Raw genomic sequence first — 23,260 nt, 5'->3', positions numbered from 1 at the left:
TTAAAACCAGCATAAAGAAGAATAGAGTCTTCACACTGGTGATGCTGAAAAGGCACCACTGTATATTTATTTTGTTGTCAATGTTTCGATCTGTTCAGGTCATATAGGCTACATGAATTTATATGTCCTGTTGAAGATCTGTGTATATCAAAACTTTCCCAATTTTTTTCTTTTTTCTTTCTTCTTCTTTTTTCCGTTGAAACTCCATTGTTGTCTTAGGGACAACAAACTCCATAGGCCTACATTGTAACTACAAACCACTTGATGGGGTGTCACAGCGTCTGTGTCTGTGATGGTTATTATAAGTTGCTCTTGAAGTTATACCCATTTCAAGCACAGACCTTAAGGTTCCTTTTAATGTAGCAATGACTATTGTAACTGATGTGTTGTGATGATGAACAATGCATACGAGTGACACATGTGTGACAACCAACTTACCAAGTCAACCCCGGTCTCTCCCTAGAAAATAATACAATCTATATCATGTTGCCATGCAACCATTGTATGCTTGTCTCTCCTTTTCTTTTTTCCTCCAGGATCACAGTCAAAGAAACAAATGGTACCATCAATCACTGGACAGAGTCTGCCACAGGGAAGGTATTAATAAAACGCTAATACACACACACACACACACACACACACACACACACACACACACACACACACACACACACACACACACACACACACACACACACACACACACACACACACACACACACACACACACACACACACACACACACACACACGCACACGCGATGGATCTAGAAGACAACCTGGCCCTCTCCTCCCGGCCAACGTCCCTCTCCCTCCCGGAGGAGAAGATCGGGAAGGGGGAGGGGGACAAGGAGGTGGAGGTCGCCGTCCTCAACCTATCAGAGGACGCGGGCCATACTGTGACCACAGAGATGTCCTCCCCACCCCCACCACCCCTGGCCAAGGTCAGGAGGTCCTTCGCAAACAAGCTGCTGGAGCGCGAGGCTACTGCCAATCAGCCCCGCCAGAAGACCCCGGGGCCTGAGAAAGAGAGGCGACGCTTTGACTGGGGTGAGTGAGGAAAGAGTGTCTGCTGGAAGCACGATGTAACTATGACATACGTATTGTCTTCAAGTCAACTCAAGTGGATAGCAGATAATTAACACAATGGTGACTGATATAATTTACTGTATTTACTGCACTTAAAGGACGACTTGACCCATTTCCCCCACCTATCTTCATATAATTGACCCATTGTCAGTCTTCTGATTGGTCCATGACTAGCCTGGCCCAGACTATGTGTATTTCTGCTCTAGAGGGGCGGTTGCTGGTCAAAAACAGGCGGTGGATCCTATTGGTTCACCATGTTTCTGAACTGTCCACAGCCCTCCTCTGAGAAACAGATGGGGTAGACAATAATGGTACCATATCATCATAAACATTAGTTAGGAGTGTAACAATTATAATGAAGATAGGCGGAAAGTTGTACTTTAAGGTGATATTTGGAGGCTTTTTTTAGGCTTTATTTGAAAGCTACAGTGGACAGAGACAGGAAACAGAGAGAGTATAGGGAGTGACATGCAGAAAATGACTCTGAGGCTGGCCAGAAATTGACCCTGCATGGACTCGCTGTCAGGCATTAGAGCCAATGTGGTATAGGCACTAACCATTCGGCTATCAGGTCACCGCACCATGAACCTAAAGTTTGAACAAAAATGGTGTACCTTAAATGGGGGGGAAATGGCCACAAGAGTTGACCTTGGCTGGCCCCATGACTTAAGGTCCCTAAAGATTGTGACTAGTGCATCTTTCAGTATTGATTAATGCAATATCTCGTTGCGGTCTCCTCTAGAGATGTGTGCTTATTGACCGAATGTGGATCGGCTGCGTTCACATAATGTGTATTGACTGAAGACCCCCATCTCCACACCCCAGCAATAGTTTGGACTCTCATCTCTGACTAATGGAGACTTCTGCTGCAGTGCTGCACACGTCATCGATTTGGATGACCTTGAACATTCTTATTACCATTCCTCTTCCATAGTCCTTTTTTCATTTGGCTCACACTTGAGCCAAGTGATTCTATATTTCCTCACCTCCGTTATAATAACTCTCTTTCTCTCTCTCTTCGCTTAAAGGCCTGCCAATATGGCTTTCACACATACTCAATGTGTGGTTGTTCTCCCCTCATAACTCTCTGGCCTCTCAGCATGCACGCACGCACGCACACACGCACGCACGCACGCGCGCGCGCGCGCGCGCGCGCACACACACACACACACACACACACACACACACACACACACACACACACACACACACACACACACACACACACCTCCCCTGTTCTCACAGCCTCACAGCTTGCTTTTATTCTCTGGAAGAGTGAGATGGGAGGTCTCAGAGTACATTCTGTCCTGTTTCTGTTTGAGCATTCAAATTGTATTTGAGTGTAAGTCCTGATGAAAACTAAAACGAGGTTTAATTGTTACCGCATAAACCACTAAAGAAAGTACTTTATTCTATTTTACCAATTTCGTCTTTGATATGAAACAGAAATCCAGATATGTTAAACATATGGCAGCTGATCCCTACTAATAGGTACACCCAAGTGTATCAGAGAAGACCCGTACTTCTGTGTTACTGTGTGCGACACGCTGCACTGATGAGGAGAGAAACGCAATTAATTGCTGTTTAACTTGTGCAATGTTTTAGGCTGGTTTATGATCAGATTACTGCAGCGCAACAAAAAATGTTGAGCTACGCAAAGTATGCATGTGTATTGCGTACCGTACTGCAAGGGAGTGCCCAGCCAAGCAGATCCAAACCCGTCTTCTGTATTGTTGATAGCTACTGCCCATGTGCTGACCATGCCAAAACTCTTAGGCCTGACTCACACCTTCACAACAGATTGATGTATAGCTGATGCATGAGACTTGTTTACTGATGCAAGCTCGCAATTCATTTCAAATGGGAGTCACATGGTTTGACACAACATTTTTGTTGTATGAGGGGGAGGCGGGCAGTCGAAACACAGCCGAAAGCCGTACAACACAAATTGTGTCAAACCATGTGACTTCCATTGGAAATGCATTGGGGCAAGATGTAAACAAACCGATCTAGCATACAACATTGATGCATGCTAGATGTATGAGACTTGTTTACTGATGCAAGTGATGCAACATGGTTTGACACAACCTTTTTGTTGTACGGCTTTCGGCTGTGTTTCGATTGCCCCCCTCCACTCACACCTTTCGATCTAGCATACAACATTGATGCATGCTAGATGTAAACAAAGGGTAAGTGTCATGCCATGACATGACACATGCATGTCAATGCATTTCCAATGGAAGTCACATGGTTTGACACAACATTTTTGTTGTACGGCTTTCGGCTGTGTTTCGACTGCCCCCCTCCCCCTGATACAACAAAAATGTTGTGTCAAACCACGTGACTCCCATTGGAAATGCATTGCGAGCTTGCATCAGTAAACAAGTCTCATGCATCAGCTATACATCAATCTGTTGTGACCGTGTGAGTCAGGCCTTAGAGGAACTATGTTATTGCATTGGTCATCAGTGGCAGTAGGTGATGACAGGATACAGATTATAAGGCATTATAAGGTTCCTGGGATGATCCCAGTTCCTGGCATTGTGACAAAGTGTCTTTGAGCAAGACACTGAAACGTTATATACGGTAATTACAATTTAGGCATTTAGCAGACGCTCTTAATCCAGAGTGATTTACATTAAGCAAGAACAAAAGCATGGCAATAAATCATAAAAAGTAGTTACCATGAAACATGCGTAAGCTAAGAACGTAACAGTGGAATATCTATATAAGCTATACTATACTATACTATACTATACTATACTATACTATACTATACTATACTATACTATACTATACTATACTATACATATATACTATAAAGTGCTATGACTACACAAAATGCAATTCTAGTGCTGTCTACGTAACATGCTATAAGTCTGTATAAAATGCTATCTAAGTCTACATAAAGTGCTATCTAAGGGGCTAGGGCAAGTGCTACGGGCTGAAAAGGTGCATGGGTTTTCAGACTACGGCGGAAGATTGGGAGTGATGATGCAGTTCTGATTGTAATGGGAAGTGCATTCCATAGTTTTGGAGCCATAAGGGAGAAGAGTTTGGGACGTGTGGAGCGTTGCATTGGCTGATCTGAGTGCGTGGTAGGGTTCGATCATACTTGCAAGATATGGGGTTGCTCTGAATGCCAGCATCACAGTTTTGTATTCTGTGCGGGCAGCGACCGGGAGCAAATGGAGGGAGCGGAGAAGGGGGGAGACAGGTGAGAATTTTGGCTGATTGAAGACCAAGCGAGCTGCGGCATTTTGGATCAGTTGGAGAGGCTTAAGTGCACATGCCGGTATAGTAGGCCAGTAAGGAGGGAGTTAAATATAAATATAAATAGTCAAGTTTTGTGCTGTGATGTGTGTTTTGAACGAGAGCTGACTGTCCAGGACAACACCAAGGTTGCTGGCTGTTGGGACGTAGGTGCTCCCGATGAGCAAATGGCTCTTATATGGCTGCCTCCACAATCGGTGTGTGAGTTGGTAGATGTAACACATACACAATACTTAGTTTTTCCATCGAAAAAAGGTGCTACTGTACATATTAAGTTCACAATTCTCTCCCTCAGCTGTTTCTGTTTTACATTCATAATTTATAATTTAGCTTAAGCATTCAGCTGGTGCTTTTATCCACAGTGACCTACAATGAGTGCAAGAACAGAATCTATGTATAAATTACAGGAATCTCTGTATGTATGTCCGCGTATCTTACAAACCGCTCATCCGATCGACTTCGCACTTAATTGTGTAATTCTGAGGACCCAAGGAAGTAAGTTGATTGAATGAACAGTTCTGGAGATAATGCGAAGGTCAGACACACACACACACACACACACACACACACACACACACACACACACACAGACATACATTCAGTTAGTACAGAGATTTCTTTCTATTCCTGGAATAGAAAGAAAATCTTATGTTGAACCTAGGCTTGTATACATATACCCAGGTGTGATATACTGTCCAAATATATTTTGCTTCTGTCCTATGTGGTCGAGGAACTGGAATGAATGATTCCATTTACTCTCATTGTATGTTGAAAAATGTCTCACCTTCACCTAATCTATTTCTGCTGAATTGCAGCAGAGGCTTCATACCCTGACAGTAGCGGTCTGTCACTTGCCATCTCCCTCCTAACCTTAGGAGGAACTAAACCTGTGGTTACTTTTGTGCCTATACTTAGTGAATTTGCACTCAATAAAGACCTGGCTGAGCTTGGAACACTGTGATGTACTCTAAGCGACATATCTGTAAATATTAAAAATAACAAAAGTCGATTTGAATAACAAAAATCGATACACCAGGGTGTAAATTATGGCTGTGTTAGGTTTAGATGGGCCATGAGCAAGCATTGACTACTGTTGACTTCTGTCGGTTGGCATTTGGCAAGATCAGATTAACATTGACACACCTAAATCACTATTCACTGCTGCTGTGTGTTACTTACACAGTGTACCAAGCTCCACCTAGGTGGCAGCAGGTTTAGTTTCCCTTTAATTCAAAATATACTATCACCTACAGTCTACTGTCACCTTTCAATCATCTGACCATCTGACAGCTAGGACAGGACAGTCCTAGCTGTCCTCTCCTCTAACATCTCCTCTCCTCTATTCTCCTCTCCCCTAACATATCTTCTCCTCTCCCCTAACATCTCTCCTGTCCCTCCGACACCTGCAGCCCGGAGCCGGCGGCGTAAGCGCCAGCGGTACGTGGAGAAGAATGGCCGCTGCAACGTGCAGCACGGCAACATGCAGGAGACCTACCGCTACCTGATGGACATCTTCACCACGCTGGTGGACCTCAACTGGCGCTGCTCGCTGGTCGTCTTCGTCATGGCGTACGCCATCACCTGGCTCTTCTTCGGTGCCATCTGGTACCTCATTGCCTACCTCAGGTGAGTGAGGGGGGGTACATGAACATGTGGATAAACAAAGTGGAGATGTATACGTCGAGGACTCATTCAACTTTTATTTAAGATTGTCTGAAAAATTTATGATCTGAAAAACACATTTAGATCATTAGATCAATGTGAAATCAACACATGAAATCTGTTCAAATAGAGAATAACACAAAAACTGACAGTTGCGGACAGTTAATATATTCGATTATTAATTATATACCTAAATCGGCCAAGAGGGTATTCAGTTTTAGGACACGTTGCAAGAAATTCCATGAGTCTGCTGCACAGATACTAAAAGCAACCTTTCATAGGTCAGAATCAGAATATATTTATTGTCATTGTACAAGACAACGAAATTGATTGGCAATTCAGCTCAAGTGCATTAAAAATACATAAATACTCTATATATGAAAAACATACATTAAGACATTAAAACAGACCTAGCGTACCCGAATAACCAGCCAGTACGCTGGAGTGAGTTAAAATTGGATCATGGTTTCCAATTTAGCACACACATTATACAGTATGTGTGATGAATGATGGTCATTTTCTGACTGGAGCCTTATAGATATACAGATATGGATGATTATTGCGTCTGTCAGCTGGAGAAGTTCAGCCGACCTTATCATAGAGCATACCGTGGTGAGTAGTGTACTGTCACCAGTAATAAACCATAGAGCTGAGTGATAACGGGAGTCTGAGTGTGTGGAGGCAGCAGACACTGTAAATTATGTCTCCATCCAGAACCCATAGGAAAGTAGCTTCAACAATCCTTTTCCTACAAATCAAAGGAACATTGGTTTCATTTCTGTATGAGAAGCCAATATTTTATAGCTTCCCAGAAAGGTCGTTGGCTTGGTATTTGAAAGTGAATGTGTCATATATATAACCAGATGCCGAAATACTTGTATCTCTTTATAACTCTTGTACTTGTAACTCTTTCAGTATTTGACCCATTGTGATATGCAGATGAAAGATATCTGTGTTTTGAGGGGGCTTTTTCAGAGCCTTTATTGGATAGGGTCAGTGGAGAAAGAGAAAGGAAACACAGCGAAGGGGCAGTGGAGTCATATGCAGCGAAGGGGCAGTGGAGTCATATGCAGCAAATGGTCCCGTTTGGCTTGCAATCAAACCGGGGAAGGCATTATAGCCCATGTGCTAAACTGGCAACTCGGGTCACCCCAGTTGTGTATGTTTTTGAAGAATCTCGAGAAAACCATGAATTGTTTTATTAGTATTAACTGTCAGTTTAAGATCGCAACACGATGCCATTGGTTGTCTTTATGAATTCACGCTCATGTGCTGTTACTCCTACGTTTACACAATGGAAGGCAGCAGGGAAATACTCATAACCGGCTGATGTGAGAGCAGCGATAAGCTCCAGCAGTCACAGATGAATCACCACCCAGTGTATTTTTGTGTTTCCAAACCTATATATACTTTCCGCCACCTCCTGTCTATTCTTTCTACTCCCAACACCCACTTTGTCACCTCTATTTCATGCTCGCTTTCTCTTTCTTACACATCCCCCCCATCTCTCCCATCATCATCCCATTTAATGTTCTATTCATCTATTTATTTGTCTTTTGTTCACTGTCTTTATGACTGTCTTTGTTGTTGAATGTTATTGTTACAGTGAGTTTTAGTTAGCTATAATAAATAATGCATGTTTTATCCGTGAGATACCATTAAGTCCTTTGATATTTTTGTGCTATCCGGATAATTCTACTGTACTAATGCAGCATGGTGAATCGTATAGTGAATTTATCAAATATATAATCAAATCAAATCACAACAATCACCCATTTAAGGGGCGATCTGGACCACCTGGAGGACACGACGTGGACACCATGCGTCAACAACGTCAACAGCTTCATCTCGGCCTTCCTTTTCTCCATCGAGACAGAGACCACCATCGGCTACGGCCACCGCGTCATCACGGACCAGTGTCCCGTGGGAACCATACTGCTGCTGCTGCAGGCCATCCTGGGCTCCATGGTCAACGCCTTCATGGTGAGTCACAGTGTGTGAGACACATTGGCTCATGGTCAGTGTGTGAGACACATTGGCTCATGGTCAGCGTGTGAGGCACATTGGCTCATGGTCAGCGTGTGAGGCACATTGGCTCATGGTCAGCGTGTGAGGCACATTGGCTCATGGTCAGCGTGTGAGACACATTGGCTCATGGTCAGCGTGTGAGGCACATTGGCTCATGGTCAGCGTGTGAGGCACATTGGCTCATGGTCAGCGTGTGAGACACATTGGCTCATGGTCAGCGTGTGAGGCACATTGGCTCATGGTCAGCGTGTGAGGCACATTGGCTCATGGTCAGTGTGTGAGACACATTGGCTCATGGTCAGTGTGTGAGACACATTGGCTCATGGTCAGTGTGTGAGGCACATTGGCTCATGGTCAGCGTGTGAGGCACATTGGCTCATGGTCAGCGTGTGAGGCACATTGGCTCATGGTCAGTGTGTGAGACACATTGGCTCATGGTCAGCGTGTGAGGCACATTGGCTCATGGTCAGCGTGTGAGACACATTGGCTCATTGTCAGCGTGTGAGACACATTGACTCATTGATTTTCTTTTCACTTGATTGTCCCCAGATGACAGTAAAGTGAAAATACCCTGAAATCTTGAATAAACAAAACTGTGAAAAAAAAATACTTTTAAGACACAAGAAAGAAAGAAAGAAAGAAAAGAAATGAAAAAAGAACATTACTGCATCAAAAGTAATCAACAAAATAGCTGATCTACAAGCTTGTAGATCGACAATTTTCACAATATCTACGTATCTGTGGGACTGAGTAAAACTAAATGTAATTCCAAGGGCTTCTCAGGGCGGGGGTTCTTCAGTTCAAAAATATTAATATTGTGGGGAGTCTTGGCCTAAATAGGTTGAGAACCACTGCACTGATCACGAAGATCCTTTCAAAAATCAACTAGAAATGCACTCTGTCGAGGTGACAACTTGCGCCTCGAGTACTGTAGGCCATGCCTTACTTGTGCGCAAGCAGAGCATACAAGTACTGCTACTAAACTAATATCTATTACAATTGCTGTTCTAAATCCTTTAGGCCCATTTTTAACCTTATACCAACCCTGAAACGTACCTTAGTTTCGTCACCATCAACTGCCAATAAGGGACCACCATTCTTACCCCGACATACATATACATCCCGGGCAACACATATACGGACAACACCGACATGCGGTTGACAACACCGACATATGCAGCCGATTCCATTACTTGCGCACTCTGCTTGCGCAAGTAATAAACACATTTAAATTACCCAGACCCTTGATAGACAAGATGAGAGGATGATCGACCTATTGGGAACAGGTGGTGCTCTTCCTGTGAAAAGAGAATGTCATTTTGGAAGTGCTGGATCATGGACGATACAAGTAAGCAGTCCTTTGATGTGCATATAAATGATGTCCAACCAGCATCTTGTTTGTGCACATGCAGTCCTGACCTGGAAACATGCCATTAGCAGCTGAGGGAGATGTGTGTGGCAGTCGCTCTTACTTTGCATATTCAAGCAATCTGACTCACTCACAGGATATTTATAGTCTCACTACTGTATGTATTTGGCGGTCATTTGGGAGACAATACAAATGGACATCTTTGTTGCAGCCCAGTTCTTAAGGCTTAAGGGACTTCCAACATTTGGGGGCTTTTTCTTCCTTTTTGTTCCAATTAATGTAATTTTGTCCAATCTGTACGGCTGCAGTGACACTGTTGAGGCAGCCGTCTTATCAAAGTCTGATGAAACACGGAGCGGTAAGACAGCTCCAATTAATTTCCAATGGGATTCACGTGGTTTGACAGACTTGTTTTATGCCTTGTGTCTTGCCCTGCCCCCCATGAAACAAGTTTGTCTCGTCAAACCACGTGACTCCCATTGAAAATGAATTGGAGCTGTCATACCGCTCCGTGTTTCATCAGACTTTGATAAGACGGTTGTCTGATAGGTGTGACAGGCGCCTAAGGATGAGTATGTTAAAACAATATAACTTTTACAATTGGGCTTGTTGTATATTGTCTCCCTACCTGTCTGCTATTGAGACATTTAGATCCTCGCGACACATTGAGAGCTTGTCGATCAGCTATTTTCGAAATAATTTAGAAACGTAACGTTTAGCCTATAATTCCATGAAGTGGTTAAGTAGTTGGAATCAGATTGTTTGAGCTGATGGCGGATTTATAGCAGCAGGATGTTCTCACTGTGACTGCAGAGCATCAAAACAGATCATACATTTTTAAAGCTTATCAATGTTTTTCTCCTTTTCTGACGTTCTCTCTCTCTCTCTCTCTCTGCCTCTGTCTCTCTTTCTCTCTCACTCACTCTCCCCCCTCTCTCTCTCTCTCTCTCTCTCTCCCTCTGTCTCTGTCTCTCTTTCTCTCTCACTCACTCTCTCACTCACTCACTCCATCTCTCTCTCTCCCTCTCTCCCTCTGTCTCTCTCTCTCTCTCTCTCTCTCTCTCTCTCTCTCTCCCCACTCAGGTGGGCTGCATGTTTGTGAAGATCTCTCAGCCCAACAAGCGAGCGGAGACGCTGTTGTTCTCCAAACACGCGGTCATCTCGCGGCGGGAAGACAAGCTGTGCCTGATGTTCCGCGTGGGTGACCTGCGCAAGTCGCACATCGTTGGGGCCAACATGAGGGCCAAGCTCATCAAGTCCAAGCAGACGCAGGAGGGTGAGATGTAACGTGTTATGTCTGTCAGCATCGCTACATGTGGAACTATATAGTAGGGAGTGGGACACGCAGTACACTTGTTCTGCCTTTCTTATGGCTTTTCTCCCCCGTTATGCCAATGTATTCCACCATTTTATTGTATAGAGTTGATAATGAGGCCCCGTTCAAACGACATTTGTCTACAGAAAACTGCAAAATCAAAAATCATATGAGCCTTTCGTTTAGACGGAAACAGCATTTTCGGGGATTGAAACCACAACAAAGTGAAAGCCACTTCTATACACACTACAGCGGCACTTATTTTCTGTTCTGATCGTTATGTGTAAACTCTCCTCTCCTCTCCTCTCCTCTCCTCTCCTCTCCTCTCCTCTCCTCTCCTCTCCTCTCCTCTCCTCTCCTCTCCTCTCCTCTCCTCTCCTCTCCGTCCGTGCAGGTGAGTTCATCCCACTGGACCAGACGGACATCAGCGTGGGTTTTGAGACCGGCGATGACCGTCTCTTCCTGGTCTCCCCGCTGGTCATCTCTCACGAGATCGACACCCAGTCACCCTTCTGGGACTTGTCGCAGGGCCAGCTGGAGAAGGACGACTTTGAGATCGTGGTCATTCTGGAGGGCATGGTGGAGGCCACCGGTGAGGATTTCAGTTGTTTTCTTTCCATAGAAGTCAGCATGTCTTCTATGAAAGCCTAGAAGGGAATGTAAAAACTGCACTCTCAGTAATAGTCTTATGTGGTCTTTACGGTGTTCATAGAAAACGGCTAAATAAAGTATCGTTTGCTGGTGTCCCTTTAGATGAGAATGGTGTTTTCAGGTGGTGAAAACGCAACAAAGTGAAACCACCTTCTAGAGTGGAAATCTTTGAGAACGCCGTTTTATCCCTTCTCCATGTAAACAGGCAAAACGGTGAATCCGCAAAACGTATGACATCATGGCTCACGTTGGCTCACAGCGCATATGTTTATTACATTGATGCAGAGCCATATATGATATAATGGAGTTCCTGAACAAGCCTCCCTCCTCGCCTACAAAGCGCTGCTCATCAGCGATGGTGAATGTAAAACCATGATAAATAAAAATCCTTGTGATAGGCGGCAGCCATGGCAGCAGCGTTTATGTAGCCTAATGTATTATTCACTAGTAGGAATAAACACACCATTGGGGAGGTTTAAGGAATTTATTGACAGTGAAGAAATGGAGGGATGGAGGAGGGATGAATGAATGTGGATGTGTAGGTTCCGGGGGGTCGCCGACCCTGGAGTCTTTGGGGAGGAGGTCGAATGGCACTCGTCTTGTGGCGTTCGTCGTAAGGCGTTCGTCTTACGGTGCGCATGGACGATATCCCCCCGCAGGAACCTGAGAAGGAGAGGAGAGAGTTTTGTTTTAATTGTTTGATCCACTTTTGGTGAGGTGGATGTAGTAGCTCCTTTGGGGGGAGCGGGGAGAGGAGCTGCTATGGAGGTGAAGGGGTGGGGGTGGGTTGCGAGAAGCCTGTAGGAAGTGTGCGATGCAGCGAGGCGGGCGAAACATGGAGGATTCTGGGTGGTACTGGGCAGGTATAAATGGGGACAGGTAGATTGACGTGGAGGGCGGAGAGTGGCATGAAGGGCAGGGCCAATGTGCGTTTCTCCTCCTCCTGAACATCAGTTGTTCCAACTCCATTAAAATATATAACCATCCCGTGGCACGCTCTGCCTGCATGCTCTGGGCTGTGGCCACAACCATGTCGTGTTTTGGAATCATTCAAAACCCCAATAGGGTTGCGTGAAGGTTCTTCTTCTTGTACGTGGGTGACTGGTCTGTTTGGCAGCCCGTTACCGCCACCAAGCGACATTATAGCGTTTTCATAAAGTGTGCGTTCTCGTGTAAAGGGTCAATACAAATTGAGAACGCAGCAGGACTTTGCCGTTTTATCTGGAGATGGTCGCCGTGTAAAAGAGGCATTAGAAGTCTTGTTTAATAATGATAGGATCCGCAGCAGAATTCAAACCAAATAAACAGATGTTTTTCGGCGCGTCTTTTTGACAGTATAGGAATTTCTAGAAAATCGAAGCTAGGCCTGCGTGCCGAAACGTGTCTTGTTTGTTTGTTTGGTTTGACCGCTGCTGCGGATCCTATCGTTATTAAACAAGACTCCTAAGACTATTACTGAGAGTGCAGATTTTATATTCCCTTCTATGTAATTTCTGAATCTGCACCCAGCATACTCCTTTCCCATGAAGTGAGTTTTCTATGGAAGCCTGTCACACAGCGAATATAGGATATACTGCACATGCTTGTACTGTTTTGGTTTAAGATTAAAGAGTATTTGAGGTGGTCAAACTAGCAATAGAATGAGTTTGAGGTAGAAAGAATACACATTGAGGTTAAAGCCTCAATCTAAAATGTGGTTGGATGTATGGCTACCAAAATATCATAATTGTATATTGATTATGAAACACAGCGCTAGTGTGTGGGTGGATCCTTTCATACTGTTTCACTCAGATTTGTTTAGGACTTTTTTCAGTCGTGATATTTTATTTTGCTCCTTTAATCCATATGCTACTGCCTTCATGTTTTTTACATGTCCATCTTTCTCTCACCAATACGACACCCTACGTGTGTGATCGGTGATTTGATTTGCAACCTCTATAGTGCCATGGTTTTGAATCAAGATTTATCTGAGAGGTGCACCACCTCTAATCCCTTACCCAGCCAGTGTTGGGAAAGTTCTTTTTTTTATGAACTAGTTCCGTTCACAGTTATTTTTGAGTGGTGCAACCACTCCAAGGAACAGCAATGTCCGTGTTCACCTATATGACTATGTGACTATGTCCGTGTTAACCTATGAGCACCAGTATGACTATGAGTACCAGTAGGGGCGCTGTTGTGCCAGAAACAGAGAGAGAGAGAGATAGTGCTGCACTGTTGCCTGCTAATGAGAGAGAGAGAGAGAGAGAGAGAGAGAGAATGAGAGAGAGAGAAGGGGGGGGGGGGAGGGGAGTTGCACCACTCAGTTCACACGGGTGTGATTTATTTTTAAATTAACTAGTTCAGTTCATAGATCATCATTAAAAAATTAAAAACTAAAGTTCATGGTTCCAAAAAATGAACTATTATAGTTATTTTTCGTTCTCGAGTCTCGACAGATTATGTCAAGGCACGTCTGAAGGGTGATGTGTAAACAAACAGTGGCGATCGTGTCACCTTTCCAGCTGTATGCAGTGAGCAGCCAGGGGTCAAATGCTCAGAGCTCAAAGTGTAAAACAATGTCATCTTGAACGTGCTTCATGGTTTCAGCTACATTTGAAGGACACTGCAGACAAATTCTCAGGTGTGTTGTCAGAGATATATTAACAGTAACACACATTGTAATAGTTCAGTTCAGTTGAGTTTGGTTTATTTTCAGCATTGTTTGGACAAAAGAAATACATACCTGTGTACGTATAACAATTTAGAGCCAGGCACAATCTCAAAAGTATAGTCTAGTAGTCCATTTGGCACAATAAAGTGTCCAAGATGCCGAAAAAGCGGACAGGGAGAAGCATAATGCGGTATCGAGCCCTACCCCTGGCTCAGTTTACACAAATAAATTAAGTCATCACAGTGTTTGCAGTACACTTCAGGATACAGGAATTGACATGGTGTTTCGCACACATTGCATACAGCATATACCCTCCCACACATACGGGGCGCAGCACCGGATACTTACAGCACCGACCAGTAATTACAACATTAATTAATACGGTAAGGTAATTAATACATACATTAATGAATACAATGAGTAATTACATCTCCAGGTCATTAAGGTGTTAAAAGTCATCCACCCTCTCTCTCTCTCTCTCTCTCTCTCTCTCTCTCTCTCTCTCTCGCTCTGTCCTTGGAAGACAGGGTACACAAAATCCTGACTAATGTAACGCTGAGAGTGTGCAAATGTAACCAATCCATTTTGTTACATTTGCACACTCCCAGAACACTCGAACACGTGCTCATTCAACTGGAATTCTTCTGAACAAAAATACGTTTAATTTCTATTTATTTTTTAAAGTTTGATTTAAGTTTGATTTAGCAAGCTACCTGTTCATGTTGAAGAGTCACTGATAGCAGTATACTTACTGAGAGGCAGGCCTAATTTGCAGAAAACAATACTAAAAGATAGACAGTAATCCCGGTCAACAAAGGTGCCCTTTGAGATGAATTCGAAGCGACCCCAAATCCCCAAATCTATTTTGTATTTCTGTTAGCCAGTCATGGTGTTAGCTATATTGATTTGTTTACATCCAGTCATTGACCATCTTTCCTGTCAGCAGAATGCACAATGGTAACAGAAGATTACTTTGTGTTGTCAACAGAACACCCATAGGTCCCTTTGCTATTTGAGTGAGCTTGAAAAGTAATTTTAGGGAGCTTGAAAATAGGAGATCAATATCTAAAGACTATAATTTGATGTGCTAAGCTGGCAGAGATTTATTGAGTGAATCCCAAAATGTGCATCTACAGCGTATATGTGCATGTCTTCATCTGACAATCTTAATATCAATAGCTCCAAGCAGAATACAGTAATGCTTATCGCAATGGGTGGTCACGTGGTGAGCTTATATGGATCATCTACTTTCGGTGCAACTCCATGCTAGCTAGGGTTGCCAACCGTCTCTTGAAATAAGCAACCATTCCTTATTTTGGAAACTAAAAGACGTTTCTCTTATTGAACTGGTAAGGGTCACATTTTTGGGAATCAATCAATGACACACATCTTCAGTTCATATATACAGTACATATATTATAATACGGTTGTTAACCTGCACTTAAACTCTTTAAAGAAGACTTAGTAAACTGGACCTGCAGATCAGCTATTTTTGGCTAATGTTCCCAGAAGAGAAAAGTCCTTACGCACATCTATACAGGTGACAGGTGCGTCGGATAAAGGAACTAGAAGGGTAGAAAAACTGTCTTCACTTACAGGATTTTATTGAGCTTCGGTTTTGGTCGAAACGTTGCTCAATAAAATGCTGTAAGTGAAGGATTAAGATTTCTTTCTATTTCTTTCTGGCTAATGTTCCCCCAGCTTATGAACGCTTGGGTTCAAATGATTAATATAATATACTAAAACTGTATATATACTGTATATACAGTGAGATTGTATCTTTTTCTGATGTTTCTTAGAAATGAAGGGACAGATGAAGTTGAGGTAGTTGTCAACCCTAATAACTGCGTTGTCGCGACTGTGTCTAAATCAGGCTTACAGTAGACGATGCAGAGCCGTCTGGCAGGCATTGGCAAGTGTACAGGACTCAAAGTATACTCTCGTCCATTTCTGATGTGATGTGTGAGGTTTTGTGCTATTCTGGTATACCTCTGAGGCAGAGGTATTCTCGCTGACCACTGCGAATATTGATTGATTCATCCTGCAGGTTTAAACGGTTTGTTTATGTGTGTGTGTGCGTGCCTGGGTGTGCATGCCTGTGTGTGTGTGTGTGTGTGTGTGTGTGTGTGTGTGTGTGTGTGTGTGTGTGTGTGTGTGTGTGTGTGTGTGTGTGTGTGTGTGTGCGTGCCTGGGTGTGTGTGTGCGTGTGTGTGTGTGTGAAGGTATGACTTGTCAGGCGAGGAGCTCGTACCTGGCAGACGAGGTGATGTGGGGTCACAGGTTCAGTCCCATGATGTCCCTGGCGGACGGCTTCTTTGACATCGACTACGGGGCGTTCCATCACACGTTTGAGGTAAGTGGACGAGGCCATGGAGTAAAGAAGAGCTGCTCTGATTCTAGTCCCTGGCTAGAAAAGGGAACGTGCTGCTTCCAGTAATGACGGTTTGAACCACTGCAGTATTAGTGGGTCCAAGGTAACAGAACCACTGCAGTATCAGTGGGTCCAAGGTAACAGAACCACTGAACCACTGCAGTATCAGTGGGTCCAAGGTAACAGAACCACTGCAGTATCAGTGGGTCCAAGGTAACAGAACCACTGCAGTATCAGTGGGTCCATTAAGGTAACAGAACCACTGCAGTATCAGTGGGTCCATTAAGGTAACAGAACCACTGCAGTATCAGTGGGTCCATTAAGGTAACAGAACCACTGCAGTATCAGTGGGTCCATTAAGGTAACAGAACCACTGCAGTATCAGTGGGTCCATTAAGGTAACAGAACCACTGCAGTATCAGTGGGTCCATTAAGGTAACAGAACCACTGCAGTATCAGTGGGTCCAAGGTAACAGAACCACTGCAGTATCAGTGGGTCCAAGGTAACAGAACCACTGCAGTATCAGTGGGTCCAAGGTAACAGAACCACTGCAGTATCAGTGGGTCCAAGGTAACAGAACCACTGCAGTATCAGTGGGTCCAAGGTAACAGAACCACTGCAGTATCAGTGGGTCCAAGGTAACAGAACCACTGCAGTATCAGTGGGTCCAAGGTAACAGAACCACTGCAGTATCAGTGGGTCCATATAAGGTAACAGACATTCAATTCCTCACTGTCGGGTGGATCGAACAATGAAGTTATTCTTTAGTCACAAGCTCTTGTCATTGGTTCAATATTCACAAAACAGACACACGTTACCCACTTTCACTCTCAAGTTTTCCTTTCTCAAAAACATTAGAAAATAGCACATCTAAAAGCTCAATGCGTCACGTTCTGTAGATTGGCTATTTTTGCTACTTTTGTGCTCCTGTGCGATGATGCAGGCCGGGCATTAATTTACGAAAGAATGTCTGGTTATGTTGTTTCTTTGTTTTCATTAATGCACAATCACTGGGGTAAGTGAATAATTGGTTCGGGGGCATAGGGGCGGACACATAGTAACCTCAAAAGAACCACCTGTTCATCTGCTGAGAACAATGAGAGGGGCTGTGTGGGACACCAGATTTTTTGTTGACCGCTTTATTCGTATTGCTTTATTGTTTTGATCACTGTGATTATGTTGTCATCAGTTAGAGAACCCCAAGTTCTTTATGTTTCTTTAATCAAACCCCTTAAAAACGCAATCTTTGGATCCAGCCAAACTTCCTTTTGTCAAGCAGGGCGCGTCAGGCAATAGACAATGGCCCATCTCATTGCCTCTCAGCCATTTATTTAGTTTGGTCTCCAGCATTCGCTACAGGATAATTCTGCCCGACAGTAACAAATTAAAGGTCCTGGGTGGGTACATTACTACATTTGCTACTTTAGTTTCTCTTATTATCAACTGCCAAGTGCCAACATGCACTGTTATCTGCACACTAACGCCACTAATGGTGCTTTTCCACTTCATGGTATCAACTTTACTCAACTCTAGTAGCCTCTTTTGGTTTTGCATTGGTTAAACGTTTAGATTAATCCAGACTACAGGGCAGGCACTTTGTGGATTCAATTCAACTATAGACTGTAAACGAAAATGTGAACAAAGGGAGCTGTCACTTGACCCATTGGTTTTTGACAGAGCCATTTTGAAGCCACTATGTCAGCCACTATCTCGGTCCGTCTATTTTTGAAAATATTTGAAATTATGTTTTTTTTTTTTTATGGACATGATTATGACAATTATCTCAAATAATTTGTGATTAGTCGATTATGTCATAATCGTGACAGGCCTAGGTGTGCTGCGGAATCGTACCCACTTGAAAACCTGGAAAGCCATTGTGGCACCACCACAAAGACCACCACTGAAAAACCTATGTTTCTATACGTCAGTGGTTCTCAAAGTATTTCATGTGAAGGACTCCAAAAATAATATGTAATTGGCTGCCGACCCCCATCTGAAAATGTGTTGCTCCAGGGACCCCCCCCCCAGAAGCCAAGATTTGAGTGAAAAGCGTTCCCTCTGAAAGAATATATATTCGAAGATTTGCGCCACATTTAAAAGATTTTTCACAAATAGCAGATCTACAGATCTGGTGTCTAAAAAAACAATTGTCAAAATGTTCTATTGTCGGTGATTGCAGCTGAAAAGTGCAATTGTGTAAAGCAGAAACACTGCGCTAGATTGGCTGTTGTTCAAGGTGGCTGGGCCCACTGGGCCGTACGAGGTCAGGTGGAGAGGTGATTCTGGTGGAATAAAAGCCGTGCATCTTTGCTTTGTTTACATTCTGCACGCATAATAGCGTGTCAGATGGCTCAACAAAAAACGGTAAAAACACTCAAATACGCACTGGCACTGGCGGATTCTTTGATTTGATTATTTGAACCACTATGGTTCAAATAAAAATAATATGTTTGTTACTGCCTGGCTGTCACTCTGGGTGAGCGGCCAGGAATAGGCCAAAATAAAGGCCCTAAAAGGCTAAAACCACCAAAACCCTGCACAAAACCGGCAAACATTTGGTTTGCACGGGCCTGTGCAGGGGGACCCCTTGAGCGTCAGTGCCCAGGGGCCCTTAGAGGTGCTAATCCAGCTCTGAATGGAACTAACAGAGTAATACGCTAAGTTCCTATTCATCGGTATCACAATGAAAACACATGTTTACCAATAAGGTATTTGTTATACATTATTTATTTATTTATCAGTATATTACTGTCTTTATCAATACAGTCTTAGGCCCACGGGCATAGATGCTCCTGAATACTGTTAACCCATTAAGACCTGAGGTTGATTCTACAAACGTGCAGATCTATAAGCTCGCAAACTTTCCCGGTTTGAATGGCTTAGCAACCTTTTAAACCAGTTGTTGTCAATATGAAGTTAATCGATATTGCAGCAATCGCATGCGCCTCTTTCTCACCTAAACTGTTATCATTCAGAAGCAGGTGTTGCGTTGGCATATACATTGTGAATAGAGATCGTTATCAGTCTAGTTTCCATTGTTCTACAGTGCTCTCATACACAGAGGGTTGTGGACGTTGCTATGACGACCGGCCGCATTGAATGGGTTCTATCTGCAGTATAGAACAAAGTACAGTATACGTGGTAGCAAAAGTGAGCAGAGTAGAGTTTTTTGATTGATTTAATACTTTTAACTTTAGTCAAAAAATTTAAACCTTTCCCCGCCTGATGGAGGGGAATGGAACTGGTCGGAGTAACGTGTTCCTTCCACGTGCTACGTCCGGCCAGGGAAACTGTCAGGTGAACAGAAGCAGGTTGGCAGAGGAAGTGTAGAGCCCAGGATTACATTAGATAATTGACACTGGGTGAAAAATGGGTTGCAAAATCGTGGGATAAACAAATAGCTGATAAAAAATGTAAAAAGCACGTATAGAAACTGAAGCTAAAAGGAAGACACAAAAAACGTCCTGTGGCCCTTTTGTATTCAAATCATCAACAGAACAGAATATTTTACATATAAATATAAATAGCTATATATTTACAGGAGTGACACGCAGCAAAGATCGTCGAGATTGAGAGTCAAACACGTGACATGCTGTCAGGTTGCATTAGCAACCTCGGTGCCCAGAACGTTACATTATCTGCCTGGGCCATACTGTATATTCTTGAAAATGTTTACCGGTATATAATGTTTTATATATCTGAAAATCGAGTAATCATTTTTATTATTGTAGACTTTATGGTGTAATGCAAAAAAATTGGAAATAGCCGATCTACAAGCTCGGGTAATAGAAGGTATGCACGTTACATCATTATCATCATCATCATATCCGGAAGTTATGTTGGAAGTAACGCTTACTGAGTGGCAAAACACTACTTTCTGGCCTTAACAGCCCACACATTCAAACAGAAAAGTCCTATTTGATTGCATTAAATGACGATAAACAACGTTAAACTCACTTTGCCACTCACTTTATGCATGCGCATAGCCTCTATTTTCACTATTTTTTAAATTAGCCTATAATGACATGCCAAAAATAGGGATAGATTATTAATAAAATATTTTAACTCTTCGATTTTCTTTAAAAAGGAAAGCACCTCCCTACTCTTGGTGTGCGCTCCTACCTCTTTGATTGCTTTGATAACTCTTCGATTATCCACATTTTTTTCTATAATCGATTAAATCAATTTGTTCGATTAACTGTTGCACTACTACACCCCCCCCCCCCCTCTCTGCGTGTCCCCAGGTGGACACGCCCACCTGCTCGGCACGAGAGAGCTCATTGGCCGCCGCCAGACTGGAGGCCCACCTGTATTGGTCGATTTCCAGCAAGCTGGACGAAGAGGCCGCCCTCATCAATGACAACGAGTCAGAGAAACAGTTGGACAGTGGTTCGGCCAATGGGAAGGGAGGGGTGGCGCCGATCTTTATCGTCGGGGAGATTACAGAGATCCAGGAGCAATCAGGAGGACTGGGGGAGCTGAACGGCAGCATCGCCACTGACCATTCGGAGTCGGAGGCCTAGCGGAGAGAATGTTTACACGTTGAAGTGGCGGAGCGTTGAAGTGTGTCATTAAGATTGTCCGTTTATAATTGTAATTGTTTTATTTGAGAAGTTTAAGCAGTTTGATTGGGGATATTATTGCTATATTTGGTCATACCTTCTGTCAGTGGTTCTCAGTCTATTTTGGACCCGGGCCTATATCGGCTGCCGTGTTTCAGAGCATGTTAATTTTCACGATCAATCAATCAACTGTGTTCCGTTAGTATACATTAAAATCCTGTTCATCGGTGTAACCATAGACATTAAAAATATATAGATGCCTCCATTGGCCGCTGCAGTTCGTTGGAGAGACCTGTCTCCAACGGGAGGAGGAAGTCAAGCGGAATCTTGAAGGCAAGTGCTGCTGGGAAAGAGGGAGTCGCGCCTCTGATTGGCCTACCGAACGTCCCAACGTCCCCTTCCGTTCATCCGCTCAGAGTACTCTAGTAAGAGAGTGGCGACACGCTTTGATCTCACCGCAAAGCAGGGTGCTATGGGCTATAGTTCCAAACATTGGAACTATCCCATTGAGATAGAATGAGCACTTCCACATTCCATTGTTACAATGGGAGTTAACGCTATAGTGTCGTCACTCTCATACTAGATCATGCTGCTTCCGCTATGCTTCGCAAGGAATCTCGGGAAAGCTTGCCAATGCAATCACGCATCGCCATTGCCTCCCGTTGCCTCCATGTTTCCTTCCGTTTAGATACAGAGCCGGAAGAGGCGTCTACCTTTATGTCTATCGGTGTAACGATGATAACTCATTTTTTCCAATGTTTTAAAGAAGAAATACCATGACATGTTATTTTTCATTAATATTATATATAATTAAAATCATGGTGTTTTGCCAATTTTGTTCGGGGCCCACTTGCAGGATCCTCGCGGCCCACCACTGGGCCCTGGCCCAGAGGTTGAGAATCACTGCCTTACGATACCTTATGTGGGGAATTCATTATTCCTGAAAATGTTAGTCTTTTGATTTCTATGATCTTTCTTATAAGTGTGTGGATGTGACGGTGTGTGTGTGTGTGTGTGTGTGTGTGTGTGTGTGTGTGTGTGTGTGTGTGTGTGTGTGTGTGTGTGTGTGCGTGCGTGCGTGCGTGCGTGCGTGCGTGCGTGCGTGTGTGTGTGTGTGTGTGCGTGCGTGTGTGTGTGCGCGTGCGTGCGTGGTGCAGTTAGTCCTACTGTATGTACTCCAACCACCCATGCCTATATCTCTATATTTCTATCACAGTACTATGCTTTGGGTTAGGGTCTACAGAGTGATATACAGTATATATATTTAGCAAGGAGAGGACGTCTCTGGAGAATGTTAAAGCTGCAATCCTTAACTCTTACGTTCCTAACCCTGGAGTCCAACCCGACCGAGTCTTACACCCAAACATCCACATTGCACTCATGAGATGCAGGCAGTACGTTGATCATAAATAACAAATCTTCTACATTCTCTAATTAGATGTCTTGTAAATTAAGTAATGCAGATGTTCAACTAAAATGCAACTCTTGAGAGCGTAAAATGAAACCAAATGGACCCGTAATTACTGCATTACTTAATTTACAAGACGTCTAATTTCAATTAGACATGACGTCTAATTGAAACCAAAATGAAACCATTTCATTTTACGCTCTCAAGAGTTAAAGATCTATAAGGGTCCATTTGGTTATCAACTCTCCATCATATAGCTGGGGACCACATGGAACCCCCTCAAGGACCACTGGTTGAAAACCACTGCTATAGAGCATAGCCGTGGGCGTGGTTTTCTGGACCCACTGCAAAAAAATTCAATTATTTTAAGCCAAGAATCAAGCCATCCAGGATGCTGGTGAATCACGACCATAACATCTTTGATTCTGTGGAAAAACTAAAACAATGTATCATTTGAGGCATATGTAAAACAAAGCTTGAGAGAGGTTTTTCATCCAAAAGTCTCAAGAGGAAAGTTGACAGTGAAAACTGTGATAGGGAGGATGACTGATTTAAGCAGTCACACCTGGCCTGAGTCTATAGAACTGGACTCAGAGCTGGGTGTGGCTGCTCACCTGTCGTGCATGGACTTGATCAAGGCACAACAGGTTCAATCAGTCATTTCCACAAACATTCAGGAGAGAGCCTCTGTCCGGACAGTGGAGAGCCATCTGCTCTCCTGTGTAATGGGAGATTATTGTTTGTAATTCCCTGCACATGGAGAAGTGTAAACATAATGAACTATTTGTTAATCATATACCCGGTTTCATGAATTCAACGCTATTGCTCTCCATTATACTACTTGGACTGTCAGTCAGCTATTGAATATTATTTACAAAATA

General features: G+C 43.5%; 1 protein-coding gene across 1 annotated transcript; it reads left to right on the top strand.

Annotated features, from left to right (window-relative positions):
* Positions 1-761: 761 nt before the first annotated feature.
* On the top strand, positions 762-20,932 carry kcnj9 (potassium inwardly rectifying channel subfamily J member 9; the record flags this gene model as incomplete). Its single annotated transcript, XM_083782109.1, has 7 exons — positions 762-1,050; positions 5,772-5,988; positions 7,806-8,007; positions 10,505-10,697; positions 11,131-11,328; positions 16,260-16,390; positions 20,654-20,932. The coding sequence occupies 7 exons, from the start codon at positions 762-764 to the stop codon at positions 20,930-20,932; spliced, it is 1,509 nt and encodes a 502-aa protein (XP_083638235.1).
* Between the last annotated feature and the right edge of the window lie 2,328 nt (positions 20,933-23,260).

The sequence above is a fragment of the Protomyctophum parallelum genome, assembly GCF_964188405.1.
Source record: "Protomyctophum parallelum genome assembly, chromosome: 14".
In the NCBI taxonomy this organism is placed as follows: Eukaryota; Metazoa; Chordata; class Actinopteri; order Myctophiformes; family Myctophidae; genus Protomyctophum; species Protomyctophum parallelum.
This window is presented reverse-complemented; position numbering and strand designations above follow the sequence as displayed.